Source organism: Hippopotamus amphibius, chromosome 17 (assembly GCF_030028045.1).
Source record: "Hippopotamus amphibius kiboko isolate mHipAmp2 chromosome 17, mHipAmp2.hap2, whole genome shotgun sequence".
Lineage (NCBI taxonomy): Eukaryota > Metazoa > Chordata > Mammalia > Artiodactyla > Hippopotamidae > Hippopotamus > Hippopotamus amphibius.
In genome coordinates this window covers 53,446,708-53,465,680 of record NC_080202.1, presented here as the reverse complement: position 1 = coordinate 53,465,680, position 18,973 = coordinate 53,446,708, and the positions used below count along the sequence as shown (strand labels likewise).

The 18,973-nt window shown below is 44.9% G+C and overlaps 1 protein-coding gene across 1 annotated transcript; it reads right to left on the bottom strand.

Moving 5' to 3' along the window:
* Window positions 1-1,714: 1,714 nt before the first annotated feature.
* On the bottom strand, window positions 1,715-15,114 carry EIF4A3 (eukaryotic translation initiation factor 4A3). Its single transcript, XM_057714547.1, has 12 exons — window positions 14,878-15,114; window positions 12,780-12,852; window positions 11,800-11,866; window positions 10,780-10,842; window positions 9,690-9,822; window positions 9,410-9,490; window positions 7,707-7,848; window positions 6,906-7,044; window positions 6,133-6,248; window positions 2,745-2,852; window positions 2,520-2,647; window positions 1,715-1,940 (listed from the first exon to the last, which is right to left on the bottom strand). The coding sequence occupies exons 1-12, from the start codon at window positions 15,044-15,046 to the stop codon at window positions 1,924-1,926; spliced, it is 1,236 nt and encodes a 411-aa protein (XP_057570530.1). The 5' UTR covers window positions 15,047-15,114; the 3' UTR covers window positions 1,715-1,923.
* Between the last annotated feature and the right edge of the window lie 3,859 nt (window positions 15,115-18,973).

Genomic DNA, 18,973 nt, shown 5'->3' with positions numbered 1-18,973 from the left:
GGTCAGAAGTTTGACAAGGTCATCTGGGCTAAAACCAGGTGTCAGCAGGGCTGCTTCCTCTCTGGAGGCTCCAGGGGAGAATCTGCTCCCTTGCTCAGGCAGGCTGTTGGCAGAGTTCGGTCTCCCGAGTGCACAGGCCTGAGGTCCACATGTCCCTGTGGCCGTCAGCCAGACGTCCTTCCTCAGCTTCTAGAGGCTGCTCCATATCCTGGCTCATGGCACCTTCATCTTCAAATCCGGCAATGGTGGGTTAAGTCCTTCTCACACCTGAGAATCAACCTTGCCCCTTCCATTATACCACTCTGACCCATGGTAGCCCAGAGCGTTCTTGACTTTAAAGAGCTCATGTGATTAGCGTCCACCTGGATAACCCAGAATAATTTCATCTCGATCTTTAATTACACCTTCAGTACTTTTTACTATATTCACAGAATTGTACAATTACCTCTATCTACTTCCATAAAATTTTCATCACCCCCAAAGAAGCCCAGTCTGTACCCTTTAGCAGTCACTCCATTTCTACCTCTCAGCCTCCGGAAAACCACTAATCTGCTTTCTGTCCTATGGATTTACCCATTTGGGACATTTCACAAAAACGGAAACATTGTGTGGCCTCTTTTGACTTGCTTCTTCCATTCAGCCTATTCTCAAGGTTCATCCACACTGCAACATGTGTCAGCACTTCATTCCTTCCTACTACTCATCATGTGTACGTACCATATCTTTCAGTCTAAGGGCACTCGGGTTATTTCCACTTTTTGGCTCTTATGAATAATGCTGTGAACATTTCTGTCTAACGTGACACACAAGCCCCTTGTTTCTCTCAACAATTAGCCACCATGGGTTACAATTAAACCCACTTGGCCTGTGACACTAGTGGCCTCAACCACCGACCCAAGAACCTCCACCCATGTGTGTCAGTCCAGGTGTCCCACTGCTTCTCTCCCTGAGCCCCCGGTGATGCACACACACTCCTTTCCAGGCCTCCTTTCCTGGTGCTGGAGGACACTGCAGCTCACCTGTGCAGTCTGCACTCCAGACTACTGCCTACAGCAGAACAGCTCCCTCAAAGAGAAGTATTCTAATCACCCCTACTGCCCAAGAGCCAGGCTGCTTTGCTTTCCAGAAAGCCCATACCTACTGATGCTACCATCACACCCCCCACACCTTCACCCACATTCAGGGTTAATGGTTATGAAACCTTTGGTAATCACATATCACTTCTGAATCACCCCCAAGAATACACATTTCTGTGGACGTTTGCATTTCTTTCTTACCTTGAGAGCATCTGAATTAGGTAAAGTTTCTCAAGGTGTCTTACCTCCTGGCTCGTGTCCTGCTGGCCCCTCCCTGAACCACCAACGGTACCCTGTCCACGACCCCTCCTCAGCCGTGACTGGTGGGCTCATTAATCCAGAGGAAGCCTGGCTGGCAAAATCCTTCCTCCCGGTTATCTGCCCAGGGCACCGTCTTGCCCCTCTGCAGCCAGGCACACAGGCCCAGGCCAGCCCAGAGAAAAGTATTTATGGTCTCAACTCCCCCACCTGCCGTCCATTAAGAAATGGGATCGGGTACCAATCTGGGCAAGTGTGGAGAGGCCAAGCAGCTTACCACTTCCATTTCACCATCTTAAAGATCAAAAAACAGTGAAATGACTGCCCGAGATCATTACAGACAGGTTACTAGAAAAGCTGGGGGCAAATACAAATTAGAGTTTATGGGAAAAATTTTAAATGTTTAATGAAAAAGACTTAAACAATGCATTATTTACACGTGGGTAAGAAAATGTGGCAAAATCTCCAGAACTTGTCCTGAGGGGGTCTTTGAGAAGAGAGTTCACACAAACCCCTTTAAGTGGAAACTACCCCTAAATATTTCCAAATCGATATGAAATAGGGGAATAGGCTCTTGTGAGCAGATTCTTCAGATCAGATCAGCAACTGAAAGAGAAGAAACATATACAATAAAGAAGAATACTAACAAAATGAAAATTTGTAAATTTAACTAAAGGCTCACAAAAGATTTCTCAAAGACAAAGCGGGACTTCCTTGGTGGCACTGTGGTTAAGAATCCGCCTGCCAATGCAGGGGACACGGGTTCGATCCCTAGTCCAAGATCCCACATGCCACGGAACAACTGAGCCTATGTGCCACAACTACTAAGCCTGTGCTCTAGAGCCCACAAGCCACAACTCTTGAACCTGCGTGCTGCAAATACTACTGAAGCCTGCACGCCTAGAGCCCACGTTCCACAAGAAAAGCCACCGCAATAAGTCTGTGCACTGCAGTGAAGAGTAGCCCCCTGCTCTCCGCAACTGGAGAAAGCCCACGTGCAACAACGAATATGCAATGCAGCCAAAAACAAATAAAAATAAATATTAATTTAAAAAGTGAATCTTTGTCAATAAAATTTTTTAAAAAAAGGCAAAAGAAAAAAAGCGGCAAACACCTCAAGTGCCCCAAAGGAGGAACCAGGAAGCTCTTCCTACAACGATCACAAACCCGGACTTATTGTCTTACCATTCATGGGCATCTCGTCAATCTGAGTGGAGTAGTACTGCTCAATGTCTCTGAGGATGCGGATATCATCATTCTTTACAAAATTAATGGCCACACCCTTTCGGCCATATCGACCTGATCGCCCAATTCTTCAAGAGTAAAGCAAAATCACTTCAGTAAACAGCAAAAAGGTTTCAGTAAATCCACCAACAAGAGTGAAACCAAGGAAAAGCTTGTGCTGCCCACCTGTGTATGTACAGCTCTCTGTTGTTGGGTAGGTCGTAGTTAATGATGAGGGACACCTGGGGCACATCCAGCCCCCGAGCCCAGACATCTGTAGAAATGAGCACTCGGCTGCAGAAAGAAAGGCATCTGATACTCAACATCACTAATTATCAGAAAAATTCAAATCGAAACTACAGTGAGGTACCACCTCACACTGGTTAAAACAGGCATCATCAGAAAATCTACAAACAATAAATGCTAGAGAGAGTGTGGAGAAAAGGGAACCCTCTTACACTGTTGGTGGAAATGTAAATTGATACAGCCACTATGGAGAATAGTATGGAGGTTCCTTGCAAAACTAAAAATACAGCAATCCCACTACTGGGCATATACCCAGAGAAAACCGTAATTCAAAAAGACACATGCACCCCAATGTTCACTGCAGCACTATTTACAACAGCCAGGTCATGGAAGCAACCTAAATGTCCATCAACAGATGAATGGATAAAGAAGATGTGGTACATATATATGATGGAATATTAGTCGTAAAAAGGAATGAAATTGGGACATTTGTAGAGACACAAATGGACCTGGAGAGACTGTCATACAGAATGAAGTCAGAGAGAGAAAAAACAAATATCGTATATTAACGCATATATGCGAAATCAAGAAAAATGGTACAGATCAACCAGTTTGCAAGGCAGAAATAGAGACAAAGATGTAGAGAACAAACATATGGACACCAAGGGGGGAAAGCTGGGGGGAGAAGGAGTTGTGGCGGGATGAACTGGGAGATTGGGATTGCCATATATATATATATATACACTCTCCATATATATATTACTAATAAAAAAATCAAACTGTACACTTTAAATATATGCAGTTTATTGTGTCTCAATTATATCTCAATAATTAAGTTCTTAAAAAAGAGAAAGGAAAGGGGAGGGGAGGGAAGGAAAACACCCCTGCTGGACAACCCCCCCCCCCCCAAAAAAAAGAGAAAAGGAAAAAAAAAAAAAGCATCTGAGACAGTCACCTTAGCACAAAAGGGTCAGACCAGCTACGAGCACATCAGGGGCCCTCACACTGGTCCCTCCGTAGGCTGAAGCCCAAGGGACAGCTCCAGAAAGCCCCGTTCAGAGGTGCATTTGTTATATTTACTTAGGTCATGTGAGTTGATTTAAAAACAAAGTGGCTATCTTTTATTCTACTACATTTAATTTCTTTAGAGTCAGTCCCATACCAATAATTGGGAAGGACATTTTACTTTCGTCCAGCAAATACTCAAGTACAGCAGCCTCGCTGACGTTGGTGCAGTGTTTACCGTATCTTCAAATTAGAAAATGCATCTCACACCACTCTGTCCTTCACACAGAACAGAATCTGACACACAACAGACCTGTGCTGTCCAATGCTGAGGCCGCCAGCCCACCAAGCATCAGAATGGCTGGTCTGAAATGAGACTGTCTTAAAGTGTAAAACTCACACCAGTTTTTGAATACTTAAGTACCAAAAAAAAAAAAAAAAAAAAGCAAAAACTAACATTTTTAATGCTGATTACATGTTGAAGTGATATATTGGGTTAAATGACATATGTTTATTTGAATTATATTCCTATCAGACATCTCTGGTCTAGAAGCATTCAAAGTCTGAAGGGACAGAACAGGAGAAAAAAGTTGAAAAAAATAGCAGAGGTGTTGCTACTGCAATCACAAATAACTGGAGCCCTAGAGGGAGAGGAAAGAAAGGAGCCAAACCACCATCCAATAGGTAAGGCCAAGAGTCACATAACTGCCAAACGAGAGGAATAAGACTAAATCACACATGGACCCATCAGGGTGAAAACCACCGAAACAAAAGACAAACAAAACAGACCTAAGAAGCAGCCTGCAGAAAAGGAGCAGTGGCAGGTAACATCCCGACAGGACCACTGCAACCAAGAAACACCAAATACACAGGGCTGACTGCACTAGGCCACTTTACACAAGGGATTTTAGCGTCCACAGGGTTTAGTGTCCACAGGACTCCTGGGACCAAGCCCGCTTGGACTGCCTTCTTCAACACATCAGAAGATGTCTCCAGATGAGGCATTTTGTTTCTGGCAGACCCAAACTAAACACTGAAAGACATTCTTCAGGCAGAAGGAAATGCATCCCTGAAGCTCAGAGAGAAAGGAAAGGGAGAAGAGTAACAAGTACAGTCACTATGCAGCACGCATTATATGAAATTATAAGCTTCATTACAGGAAGCAAAATTTTCTTGTGCGGGTTGAAATACATGTAAATTAAAACACATGGCAACAGTGACAGAAGGGGGGGCGGTCACTGAAGTCAATGTTTCAAGTTCTCTGTGCTCTCAGGGGAGACGGTAAAAGTACCAAGCAAACACAGCTGCTGATGACTCTTCAGGGCAACCACTAAACAACATAAAGAAAGAAACATTTTCCAAAATAAAAACTGGGGAAAAGGAATAACAAAAATAAAATCCAAACTAAAAAAAGAAAAAAGAATCACAGAAGAGAAATGACAAGTAAGATATAAGATGATCAACTTAAAACCAAATATATCAGTATTTACATTAAATGAAACTGGACTAAATGTTCCAATTAAAAGACAGCAATTACCATTAGATTAAAAGAAAAGGAAAAACAAAATCCAACTATATGCTGGTTGCATGAAATCCATCTAAAGCTTAAGTCTACAAATCAGATGTGAAGGAAGAAAGGTGGTACTAAGGAGACACTGAGCATTCTGAGCTGGTGTGGCTGGTCAGACAGAGCAGCAGGATTCAGAGCAAAAGCCCTAGCAGAGCAGGGCAGACACTTCCTAACAGCTAAATCCTCCGGAAATCTAGTAATTCTGAACTTGCACACACAGTCTCAGGACACATAACGCAAGAATGGGCAGAATCTCCAAGAGGAAGACCAGCACTCTCTTCACTGATGAAACAGAGTTAAGGGAAAAAGGGTAAGGATGCAGGTTTGAGAAATACAGTTAGCAACTAAAATCCAAGACCACACAGCACCAGTCCTGTCCAAGCACAAAGAACGTTTGTAAAATGACCCTGTGTTGGGCTACAAAGTGTCTGAATACACAGAGGGGATGAAATCACACAAAGTGCATTCTCGGGCCAAATGGGATTAACCTAAAACCCGTACAAAAAGATAAATAGAAAATTCTCATTTATATGGAAACAGAAAAATATACTTCTAAATAAGGCAACCGGCTTACCCAGTTAAGGCTAGTTCTCACCTCAGCCTAACCTATCACACCAGCAGTGGCTGCCCTGCTCACCAGCAAGTCGGGAACCTTCCGGAGCTCAGCTATGGGGGGAGAACTCAGTAACGCCCTGTAAATGCTGGCCCACGGCACCAGCACCAGGACCGGAGCAGAGAGCACAGCCAACCCACCTGGCGCCTGACCGGAACTCCTTCATGATGGATTCGCGCTCCTTCTGGGGCATGTCCCCGTGCATGGACGACACGGTGAAGTTGGCTTCCCTCATCTTCTCCGTCAGCCAGTCAACCTAAAGATGGAATTGACAGATGCTGCCATAAGCTCACAAACCAATCCAGAGACTATATATGCCATGTCAATTACCTGCAGAACCAATATGAACATTCATAAAGCAAGTGCTCTTAAAACTCAAGCTAATCCTCACTGGATGTGTAGAAAACTCAATTTTGCCCAGCAAATTTTGGGGCAAAAATTTTCTTAAAAAAAAAAAAAAAGACAATATGTCACTGTTCTCACTTGAAATTTAAATTCTAATCTTTTTTGGAATGTGGTCCAAATCCTCTTCCTTTTCCAAGGAGAACTGCCAGGGTTCTCAGCTCTGCTGGCACATCAGCATCACGTGGGAACTCACAGAACACAGGCCCAGGCCTCATCTGAACCGATGACCCCACGCCTTCAGTCATGGGACCAGATCAACACCCTGTACACATTCCCTGGACACACATGCCTGTCTACCCATCATCCAGAGCCCAGTGGCTGCCCACAGAGATCATGAGCTAAAGGGGAGCTAAAGGGCAGAGCCCAGTGGCTGCCCACAGAGATCACGTACCCAGAGCCTAAAGCACGTACTTCTAGCTCTCAACAGAAAATGCCTGACCTAAGTTCTATGAAAACCAATCTTTGGTTTTCACCACAAGGACATTAAAGAGCCAAGACAGCCACGCACCTTCCTCTTGGTGTTACAGAAGATGACAGCCTGAGTAATGGTCAGTGTGTCATAGAGGTCACACAGGGTGTCAAACTTCCACTCTTCTCTCTCCACAGCCACAAAAAACTGCTTGATGCCTTCCAGAGTCAGTTCATCACTGGAGGACAAAGACAATCCTGTCAATTCATCCTTCCAACCAAAACTTGAGGGCGTGTACAGGCCAGGCCCAACCCCCAGCAGCCCAGGAGCCTAGACATTAAACCCCTGCCCCTCCCGCCAGCCACATCCTCCTAGGAGTCACCACTTCCACCACATGGGCCCAAACACTGGAACAGTCTGAACCTTTAACTACACCTCATATATGGTTCTAAACAAAATGTTCAGCTGTTCAATAGTATACACATTTTACTGTTAATGGTAAATAATTCCATTGATAAGTATCTACTATCAGCAAATTTTTATTATTTTTTAATATATTTTTTGATGTGCATCATTTTTTTAAAAAAGTCTTTATTGAGTTTGTTACAACATTGCTTCTGTTTAATGTTTTATTTTATTTTTTGGCCCAGAGGCATGTGGGATCTTAGTTCCCTGACCGGGGATCGAACCTGCACCCCCTGCATTGAAGGGCAAAGTCTTAACCACTGGACTGCCAGGGAAGTCCCTCAGCAAATTTTAAAATTTGGAATTACTGGATCAAAGGAGAATATATAAAAGCTGGCTTTTCAAAAGAGAAAATTAAAAAGAACTTTCATGTTTTAAAACCCAAATACAACTATGCTGTGTTTTAGTCCCACTTGAGAAGCAGGGCGTCCTCACCGTTTCACCAAAATTCGGATGGGGTCGGTCATGAACTTGTTGGTCATCTCCAGGATCTCGTGGGGCAGCGTGGCACTAATGAGCACCACCTGCGTGGCAGGGGGCAAGTACCTGTACACGTCGTAGATCTGTTCTTTGAAACCTGGGATGAGGAATAAGACACACAGGGAATTTTTAAAGCTGCACACTTTGAAAGAGAAGTTGCACATCAACTGTTCACATTTAATCAGATGCATCAGTGATTGTAAGGTGTAAGACTTCACCAGGAATCTTCTTACAGTGCTGGACCAAATTCTCACATCCCCTCTTCTCTCCCTGGTGTGCTCTGGGCATCATGGCCCCACCCAAGAGTCCTGGATGCCAACAGGTAAAAGTAACAGAAACCTGAGCTCCGAGCTCACTACCTCGGACCCCTGCAGGTGGTCATGACTCAGTTCCAGCTGCTGCTGCCCTGTGAGGATCGCCTCCACTGTGGCCACATTTTAAGTAAATCCAGAGATCTAGATTTTCACCAAAAAAATCTCCAATTAAAAAAATATCTCCCACAGATACTGACCCGTGTTGCACACCTGAAAATGTTACACGTCAATTATACCTTAATCAAAAAACCTCCCAATTAAATAATGCAACTAGTTTACATTATTTCATATGGTACAGGCTGAATAAAACCCGCTGGCAAGCAGGACCTGGCCCGAGGGTCACCACACCACCACCTCTGCAGGATGGGGTTAGGAGGTGAGTGTGTAATCGGGGGCCAGAAGCTGCATTTCCAACACATTCCCCGCTGACAAAGATGTCACTGGTCTGGAGACCTCACTTTGTAGTAACTGTATCTTTAACTTAGCTGAAGAGCAGGGCCTCCAGGTAAGGGGCCCCAGGCAGAAGTGGGGCAGCTCCAAGGGACGGCATTAGCCTCTAGATTCCCTAGAGAACTGCTCAATAACCAGGGACCAGGAAAATGCCTGGGAAGAACCCCACGAGTTACTGGTGACTCCTGAGAAGCAAAACATTCCCTTCACGCCGGGTGACCCCAGTGTCTACAGGGTTGACCCACCCGACCCCCTGCTATGGAAGTAAGACTGCAGGGGGGATGTGCAAGGAGAGGAGGCGTGAAGACACTGCAAGGCACTGCCCACAGCTGTTACTGAACCAAGGTGACAGCTGTCGTTACGCATTTCCCAGTACCTGTACTAAGAGCACAACTGCTATCACTTACGGGTCCTCACATATTTGTCCTCATACATTTTGGAATAAATACATGAAATACAACCCAATTCTAGAAATTTATCCTGAAAAATAACTGATAAAAGAGTAAAAACCACCTGGACAACCAATAAAATACAACTAGTGGAATAAATTATGGAATATCCAAACCACAAAATACCCTAGTGCCATGAAACAAGACTCATTCAGCCGTCTGTTCCACCCCTTCAGCACCACCAGGCATCCCTGCACCACATCCCAACTCCACGCCTGCCCCATCAGTTTGGCTGAAATGCTGTTGTTCTAGTTGTCATCAGTCTTACAAACCACTACCATAAAAAAATCAGAGTTTTATGTCCATAAGTGCGCCCAGGGCATAACTGTTTTCCAGAAAGAACAAACTACTTATACCCAGTTCATTAGCTCCACATTTCAGTTTTACATTGTGAAAACTTAAGAATCTTTCGTCAGTAGAAAATTAATTCTTTTGTTACTCATACCTTTATTCAACATTTCATCAGCCTCATCCAAAACCAACATCTTGATAGCACGTGTCCTCAAACTTCTGCGACGAATCATATCTATAAAATTAGATTTTGAAATAAGCAGAGCTCAGGCTGTAAGTAAAGAGCCAGCTATTCCAAACAGTTTTCACAGCATTTCAGGGACATTCCCTCCACTTCTCACAAGTTATTCAAGTGCAAAAATCTACCACACAGCATATCAAACTGAAAATGGTCCTCTATTGTTTAAACACTTTTTATAGACAAAAGCAATTACCAAAGACACGCCCAGGTGTGCCGGCGACAACGTGCTGTCCGTAGTCTAGTTTCCTGATGTCCTCCCCCACATTGGTGCCCCCAATGCAGGCATGGCATTGGACGTTCATGTAGTCACCCAAAGCAAGCAGGCCCTGAATTGAAACACAGGTTCAAGTCCAAGGTCTACCCCAAGACTACTACAAAGTCAGAAACCTCTCAGTTCCCCCAAGATGAAGATTATTTCTATTCTAATTTAAGATGACCACCAGGTAAGGTATTGTTTACACCATTATTTCTATCATAAAACTACAGTGAGCCCAAGTCTCCTCCTTCCACTCTTTGCTGCGCCAGAATGAAGTTAGTTTTACTGTTTTCTTATTACAAAAGCAGTATTAACTACAGAAAAATAAGAAAATACATAAAAGTCATAATCCTACCCATCCAGAGACAATATTAACATCTTAATAGATTTGTACTATAAAACCAAAATAGTTAAAATTCTATTTATTTGGGATACCAAATTGTACACTCTAAATATATGCAGTTTATTGAATGTTAACTGTATCTCAATAAAAGTTCTAAAAAAAACCAACCAAACAAAAAAAAAACATAATCCCTTAAAACTACATGTAAAAAAAAAAGATGGATTTTTTTGGTTGAAAAAAATTACAATCCTAAGATTGCAAAAAACTATTAGAATCACATGAGCTACACTAAAAATGACTTCATACAAACCAGCAACTCACTTAATATGTGATTTATGGCAAAATGTTAGGAATGGGAGGAAAAAACCTGACAGCACAGAAAAACCAGATTAGATTAAGTCAATCAGTTGGCTTGAACAGCGTACAGGTTAGGGAGGGAGGTTAGGGATGCCAGCCTACCTACCAGCTCCAGCCACCCCTCAACCCCAGCTTAGTCAGATATCTACACAGACTTTACAATCAGCCCTCCCTATCCCTGGATCCAACCAACTTCAGATAACGGTGCTATAGTACATATTCATTTTTCAAAGACTGCATATAAAAGGATCCATGCAGTTCAAACCCGTGTTGTTCAAGGGTCAACTGTACACGCAAATACAACAGTGCCATCTTTAGCAGTCTCACCTTCTGGATCTGTACAGCTAACTCTCTTGTCGGAGCCAAGATCAAAGCTTGGGTTTCACGAACCTGGTAAAAATAATTTGTTGGAAAACAGAGAATCTCAGTATTTTCAAGGTAGACTGCACTAATTCAGACTCAGATCTATTTTGAACATTAGGTCAAGTTAACCACCCATCTGATTTCAGGTAAGGATACATGAATGTTACTTAAACTGCATATCCAGCAATAATGGGGTATACTGGTCAGGATTATTGTTTGCAGACAAGAATTTCCACTAGTTAAAAAAATCTCCCAGTTTACAAACACAGATAACAAATTTATGGTTACCAAAGGGGAAGGGGGGGATAAATTCGGATTTGGGGATTAAAATATACACACTACTATATATAAATAAAGAGACAACCAGCAAGGACCTACTGTATAGCACAGGGCAATACATACACATACACACACACACACACACACACACACACACACACACACACACACAAATCACTCTGCTGTACATCTGAAACTCGGCACTGCAAATCAACTACATTTCAATAAAAAATTTAAACAAGACTCAATTTAAATAAAAAGGAATTTATGACAGGATATTAGCTTAGATATTAGTGTGCAATTAAGATTCTCTTTAAAAATGTGTTTAGTCACAACAACTAGAGATATTTAAGAATTGTACGTCTTGGGACTTCCCTGGTGGTCCAGTGCTTGAGAATCCATTTTGCAATGCAGGGGACGCCCATTTGATTCCTGGTCAGAAAACTAAGATCCCACATGCTGTAGGGCAACTAAACCCATGCCAGGACTAGAGAGCCCAAGTGCTGCAACTACAGAGCCCATGCATCACAACTAGAGAGAAGCCTGCACACCGCAACAAAGAGCCCTAGCGCCACAACTAAGACCCAACACAGCCAAAAAATAAATAATTTTAAAAAAAAGAAGAAAGAACTGTACTTCTTGAACACTGTAGTTACAGAAGGTAAAGGAAGTATTTCCTAGGATTGAAGAGAAGTTTAAGATTACCTGAATATCCAAACACTGGAGGACAGAAATACTGAAGGTGGCTGTTTTGCCTGTACCAGACTGAGATCTAGCAAAGAAAAAACATATAAATGGGATTTAGAGTGATAGGCTACATGCCACTGCTCCCATCCATGTAACCCCCGCCCCAGCAGTGCTCCGAGGAGACAAGCTGCAGAAGCACCTGAGCAGCTTCTTCCAAGTAGATTCCCCCCACCTCCCGACCAACATCTTAACTGCAAGGGGGTGGGACTCAGGCACAACATTACAACTTTTAAATCACAACTGATAAGGACAGTAAATGTGGCCTCTGCATCAGGGGGTGATGGAGCTGCAGAATCTGCAGAATGGGTATTACAGGCAGCAGAAAGATTCCCCTTTATATAATTCTTTTCTACAGTTTCAGACTTTGTTTTTTTGGTAAACGAGTCTTTAAAAATTAGGCAACTAGAGAATAAAGCTGTTAAAAGAGTATTATATACAATTCCATATGCCAAATGATAGCTAAGTAAAGCTGGCTTAAAAAAAAGAAAGCTTGGGCTTCCCTGGTGGCCCAGTGGTTAAGAATCCACCTGCCAATGCAGGGGACATGGGTTTGATCCCTGGTCCAGGAAGATCCCACATGCCACGGAGCAACTAAGCCTGTGTGCCACAACTACTGAAGCCCGAGTGCCTAGAGCCCGTGCTCCGCAACAAGAAAAGCCACCACAATGAGAAGCCCATGCACTGCAATGAAGAGTAGCCCCGCTGTCCGCAACTAGAGAAAGCCTGCGCACAGCAAAGACCCAATGCAGCCAATAAATAAATAAATATTTTTAAAAAGAAAGAAAGCTCTCTAGAGTGGAGGACACAAAAATAAAAACCAACAGCCCACAACTGAAGTCAAGGCAAGAGCTGGTAACAGTGTCTGAATGGAGAAGCACTGAACTACACACTGCTGTGCTAACTAGCATTTGACTCCCACTCTGCATGAGCAGACTTACTGTGCAATGACGTCTCTCCCTTTAATTATCTGCTTAATAGCTCGCTGCTGAATTGCTGATGGTTTTTCAAAACCTGTAAATTAAAACAGAAAAAATGAGCTCTAACTACTAGGGCAGCGTACTTACAACCTAACTGGAGCCCCTTGTGGTGAAGATGCTATCTTTTAAAAATCCCCCACCCCCTCCTAACCCAATGTCCAACATACTAAGCTCTCAAGAAACAGCTGCTGAATGAGGTAGGCCCAAGTGGATTTTTATACTAACATATGATCTTATTTATACAGACACAATCTCTAACGAACATTGTTGCAAAATACAGAGATCCCAGTTGGGTTAAAAAAAATGTTGGTGGTTATCCCTGGAGAATAGGGTGGGGAGGTTCATATCTTACTCTAATTACTTGTGTGCTGTCTGACTACATTACAATAACTTGAACTATTGGGTTTTGTTTTGTTTGCATTACTTTTTAAGTTAGAAAAAAGGAAGATAAACCCATCGGTACTATAGTCACCACTCCCTACCAGCAGTAAGTCTGCATCACCTACAAACCCCACTTCATCTACTGCTCAGGTCACACTCCCTCCTGCCTTGACATAGCTAAGTAAACTACAACACCACCCCTCTATTGTCCAAGTAAACAAACAAAACTTTATGTACAAATAATGTACTTTGGTTAATTTTTGGTAGTCTTTTAAAAATGTAGTACAATTTCCCATTTAACACAAAAGCAAATATAACAGATGACAAACCCTCAGGATGACTGAGCACGTGGATGGGAAACTAAAAAAAACTGTTTTAAGGCAGAGATGCCCTGGGTGCCAAGAGGCAGGTAGGGCTGTAGGTCACACTACGAGGCCCAGCTGCAATGGTTCTTGGCCTCCCATCCCCTCAGCACCTTCTCTTGATTCACAACAATCAAGGACTGCTGGATAAGAAAGTTGTCTGTCCCAGTCCCACGCATTAAGCACAGTTGCTGACCACTCCCATCTGCATCCCCAACCCCACCTCTTTCAAGGCTCCCCAACTGCTTCCTTAACATCTCCTACTGTACAGTCAGGTCCCTCAAGTTCCCCTCATCCAAGAAGAGCTCCCTCCAGTGCTCCCCGCCTGAGCAGAGGGCATTATCACCTGCCCCGTTATTCACACACCCAGGACTTTCTTCTGCTGCTCACATCCAACCCATCAGCAAACACTGCTAGCACTCCATCTCCACCACAATAACGTCATCGCTCCCCTGGACAGGAGCAAAAGCCTCCTAATATTTCCCTGCTTCCTCTCCTGCCTCACGTCCCCCCATATCCAGACACTCAAGACCACCTCTGTAACTGTAAATCTGATTCCACCTCCTTCCTGCTTAAAACCCTCCAAAGGCCTCCCACTGCACTTAGAAATAAAATTCAAACTCTTTATCACCTCGCACCACGTTTTTTCAAGATCTGCCTCCCCTCTCCAAACTCGTCCCTAGGCTCCCAGGGCAGGAGGACTCTTTCTGTTCCTGGAATGTACAAGGCTCCGGGCTGCAGCACCCAGGCACCAGCTGCTTCCTCTGCCCAGTTCCACCATCATTTTCTCATAACAGGCTCCAGATCTCAGCTCAAATGCCAGGCGCTCCTGGGTGCCCCCTTACCTATCTGCTCTATTTTAACTCTCTTCTCCCCCCAGTCAAGCTTGATTCAGTTATCCCGCTTTATTTTCTTCGCAGCCATTATCACTGACTACATAGTTCTTCTCCCAAACAAAACTTTAAGCTCCCTAAGGCCTGTCTGGTTCACTGCTAGGCCCGCAATGCCTAGAACCGCGCACGTCCCTAGCACCAGGCAGGTACAAGACAGTCATCCGCTGAATGAACCCCACACACTCCGGAGTGCGCGGAGATCCCCGCAGCCCTCGCGGGGCCCAGCACAGCGCCCTATTGGGAGAACAACACCCGAACCCGCCGACACAGACGCGGGTGGGGACGCGTGCTGGGGGAGGGGGTCGCCCGTCAGCGGCCCCTGGGCTCGGCCTCAGCCCGGACCCCCAGCCTCCGGGGCTGCCGGACTCCAAGTCTCGGGACGCAGCCCCGACCAGGCCCCCGCTCTCCCCGCGGCCCACCTACCGTAGGCGTAGATGCCGCGCAGCAGGTCCTCTCGCAGGCCCATGGTGTCGAAAGTGGGAGTCACGTCCACCTCCTCGCTGGTCTCGAATTCCACTTTGGTCATGTCTTCCTCTTTGAGCAGCCGCTTCCGCGCCGAGCCCGAGGTCGCCATCGTGGCCGTGGCCGCCATGATCCCGAATGGGCTGCAAGCCGAGCGCGCGCCGCACCGGAAAGCGGAAACAGGGCCCCGCGCCTCCGCCGCCGCCAGGAACTGATGCCATCACGCGCGCATGCGTGTGTACGAGGGTGCCTCGGGGCCACGCCCTCGAAGGGGCAGGGAGCTCCTGGTCACGTGAAAAGGGAAAGGGAGCTTATCTCAGGCAAAGGGGCGGTGCTGCAGCTCTCGCGCGGGAGGGGCTTCCGCGGGATCTCTCTGGGGGCCGTGCCCCGCCCACCCCTACAAAAGGTGCAGAGGCTGCACCGGGTGGGGTCCTCCTAGCTGGGCTGTGGGGCAGAGGTGGTTCCACTCGGTTACCGGCTCCTGCGCGCGGGACGGTAGATCTGGAGTCCCTGCACGCGGGCTGCGGGTCGCGCTAGGGCGCCTCTGCTCGGGACGGGGTCCCTAGGCTACCCTGCTTCGAGTGGGAACGTAGGCGCGGGTCCCCACCTGCGCTTATTCCCCCCGTGTCTACGCTGGTTCCGAGGCTGTCGCCGGTCGGGGAAGCCGGCAAACGCGTTATCACTCGTTATCACTGCCGTCCGTTGGAAATCCTCACATCGTCTGGTTTTGGAAAGTCTGGAATCTTTACTTGCTTGTCAGCCCTCACTTAACCCCCAGGCCGGTTTTTAACCCCCTAATGGAAAAGCTCCTACCCAGGATCGAGTGTGTGTGAGAGTGACGGCCCCCGGCACCAGGATTCTCAAGACCGGCCGCGTGATCTTGGGCCTCGCCTTGCTAGGCTGTGCGTCTCCCTGTTCGTTAAGGCCCCGGAGTCCGCGTGTGTGGTGGAGGCTCTAATAAATCCCGCCCTTCAGAAAAGATGACCCTGGAGGTGATGGCTTTCGGTTACCCTGTAGAATATCACCAGTTATGCCATCTTATCCTAAACTTCTTAAGTGCCTCCAAAAATCCGGCTCCTCAAAACCTGCTTCTGAACCACCGTCACAACCTGACGGCAAGTTCATCTGTGTTGTGTGAGAACAGCGTTTTTAACTTTGTGAAACTTACACTTGGCCAAGTGCCAGCTCTGCCCTTTCTCATTGGTTGCTTGCCTCTCATCACTGGGCATATCTTTAATCCACAGCCTCTTTCCAGCACTGCTTGAACGCTCTCCTGTTGTGAAGGTTAAGTTAGTGAGAACTGGGTTATCATTTTATCCACCAAACCAGGCACACGTAGAATGCTGAGATTTCCAATATGTTGACAGCAAACACGTAAAGGGGGTCTTACTTCTGAAGTTCTTGCCCTCACGTTGGAATATGTCCAGTCATTACAAGATAATTGACCTGATAAACATGCCTGATAAGGATGCCAGTATCAGTAAAATATTTATAAATCTGAATTTCTTTCTTAGACTTTAAAGTAAATAAAATGCAAATATAGGTTCTTATGTCTTCTCACTCCACAGAGGGTTATCAGGTGCCCTCTCTGAAGCTGCCCACACTGTTTTCCAACCTGTGCCCTAGAGCTGTGTTGTAAAATACATACAGGTTTCATACTGTGGAAGACCCCATTCATAATTTTTATATTGATTATGTGTTGAAATGTCCATATTTTAGATATACTGAGTTAAAATGTTATTTAAATTAATTTCACCCATTTCTATTTTTTAAAATATGGCTACTAGAAACATTTTAATTATATATGGTATTCCTATTGGATGGTGCTGCTCTAGGTACTTAACAGCATGTGAAATAACCTTGCCAAGGATATGGGGAAAGAATAAATTGAAGATTGCCGACTTTATGAATCTGATATCAGTGGGAAGGGGATGAAATTATTGTACTCTTCTACTGTTTGCCTCATTTGTACCTATTGAGAGATTTTTTAATCTTATTCATGATTCCCCAGACTTGTGCTTTACCTTCACACTTTTGTGATATTTTATGCCATTTTCATGGCAATGTCCCTTTCACTTGATGTCTGAATACACATCTTAAAGACCTCTTCCTTTTGTTTGGAGCCAAGTTAACTTTTTAACTTTTTAGGCCAGTGTCCATGAAGATGACAAGAGTCAGGGGTGGGCGTGGGGGTGCAGTATCTGGGAACAAATTTCTCTGGATAAACAATGGGAACCAAGCAGACTGGGCCTTAATCCTCCTTGGGGTTTCTCTAATTAAGGGGGATGACCATTCCTCCAAAATAATGACAGAAGGGGAGGGTCCACCGGGAGGCCTCTTTGGCATTGTAAGGAGTGTCCCTGCACTCTTGCAGGAGCTGGGACCTGGCAGTGGGTACAATAGGTCATAGAGAGCCATGTTTTTATTATGCAGGAGAGAGGGCTCTGGGTAATCGCAACCAGGATAAGAGCTTCTCTCAGGAGATTTTTCCCATTCACACACTGTGCTGATTTTCACAAGGCCTGTACGATTCTCACCAAAGGTCTCAGTGTCAGTAAGATCTGAGATCCGAAACTCACTTTTCTTTTCCCTTCTTTTCTTTTTTCAGCCACGCATTTCAAGGCTTGCGGGATCTTAGTTCTCCAACCAGATCCCGCACCCCCAACCCCACAGTGAAAGCGTGGATTCCTAACCACTGGACCAGCAGGGAATTCCCTGAAACGCGCTTTGCTTTATCACCAGCAGGTGAGAATAGCCTAGGCAGTCGTGTGTTGGAACATCCTTGGCTCTTGGCCCTATTTGTTAAAATATTTGCTCTGCGTAGCTATGTTTTATGCTGGACCTGAGCTGCCACAGTTGACCCTTGAGCAACATGGGGTGCCGACTCCCTGCATACTCGAAAAGCCAAGTATAACCTTTGACTCCCCCAAAACTTAATTACTAACAGCCTACTGTTGACCAGAAGCCTTACCCATAACAAAAACAGTCAACACAGTGTTGTATTTATATATATTATACACTGTACTCTTATAATAAATTAAGCTAGAGAGAAGAAAATGTTTATTAAGAAAATCATAAGGAAGAGAAAATACATTTACAATACTGTACTGTAATTACCGATACCCCAAGTTTACATTGTCTGTTTGAAATGGAGCTGGACCCTATGGTCCTTTCCCCCTGTCCTCCACCTGCTTTATGTCTGCAGAAAAACTTTTGCCAAGGAATAAATTTAATCAGAGACGTGGGAAAATGCAGAAACAAAGGAAAACAGTCCAACAAGACTAAATAATCATAATTTATCATTAAGCAAAGTCAGGGACCTTTAGTTCCTCCTCAAGGGCTATAGATAATATTCTGAGCCATATCCTGTGCGCTGTCTTGTAGATACTGAAACTCCCACCAGGTGGAAGAAGTTAACTACATGATGACCAGACTGTAGCCATGACATCAGCTGCCACAGTTCTGAGAATTGGCCTCAAGGAAATGGGAACAAACCCACCTGGGAACTGAAGATTAACTGTACTTAAAACAATCAAGATGTTGCTGGTCAGACCACCGACGACCAATTTCAAGATGACTGTCAGAGCTGGCTGTGCTGTTTCTATATATAGCCCCCTCCCTCTCCCTATAAAAACTCTTGCCCCCTGATTGTCGGGGTGAGGGGGCCGGGAAGTTGGCCTTAGGACAGGCGTCCACCCTCCCCCACCCCCATTGCCAGCATCCAAATAAAGCAAAGTATCCTTTCCACCAATTTTGCTTTATATTGGCTTTTGAGTGGCGAGCAGCTGGACCCCACTTTCGGTTACAAGTTTACAAGAGGAATCGTCCCTCTCTCAGTACCTACATCAGTATTGTCTTACGTGATACAAAACACTGTAAATGTTACCCACACAGTTCAAACTACTGTTGTTCAAGAGTCAACTGTACTTATAAAGCAAGAATCGATAGCCCAGCTCGGCTGTCAGTACGCAACTCCACTGCTTAAATGTCAAGATTAATGTTTCAATTTTTATCAGAAACCTCCATTGCAATTTCATGTATCTTGTAATGATTTTAC

Excerpts from the sequence above, each read along its gene's own strand:
- EIF4A3 (XM_057714547.1), bottom strand. The coding sequence starts at position 15,046 with ATGGCGGCCACGGCCACGATGGCGACCTCGGGCTCGGCGCGGAAGCGG. Across the intron at positions 11,867-12,779 it reads GGGAGAGACGTCATTGCACA|ATCTCAGTCTGGTACAGGCA; the intron begins GTAAGTCTGCTC and ends TTTCTTTGCTAG. Across the intron at positions 7,849-9,409 it reads TGATGAAATGTTGAATAAAG|GTTTCAAAGAACAGATCTAC; the intron begins GTATGAGTAACA and ends TCCTCATCCCAG.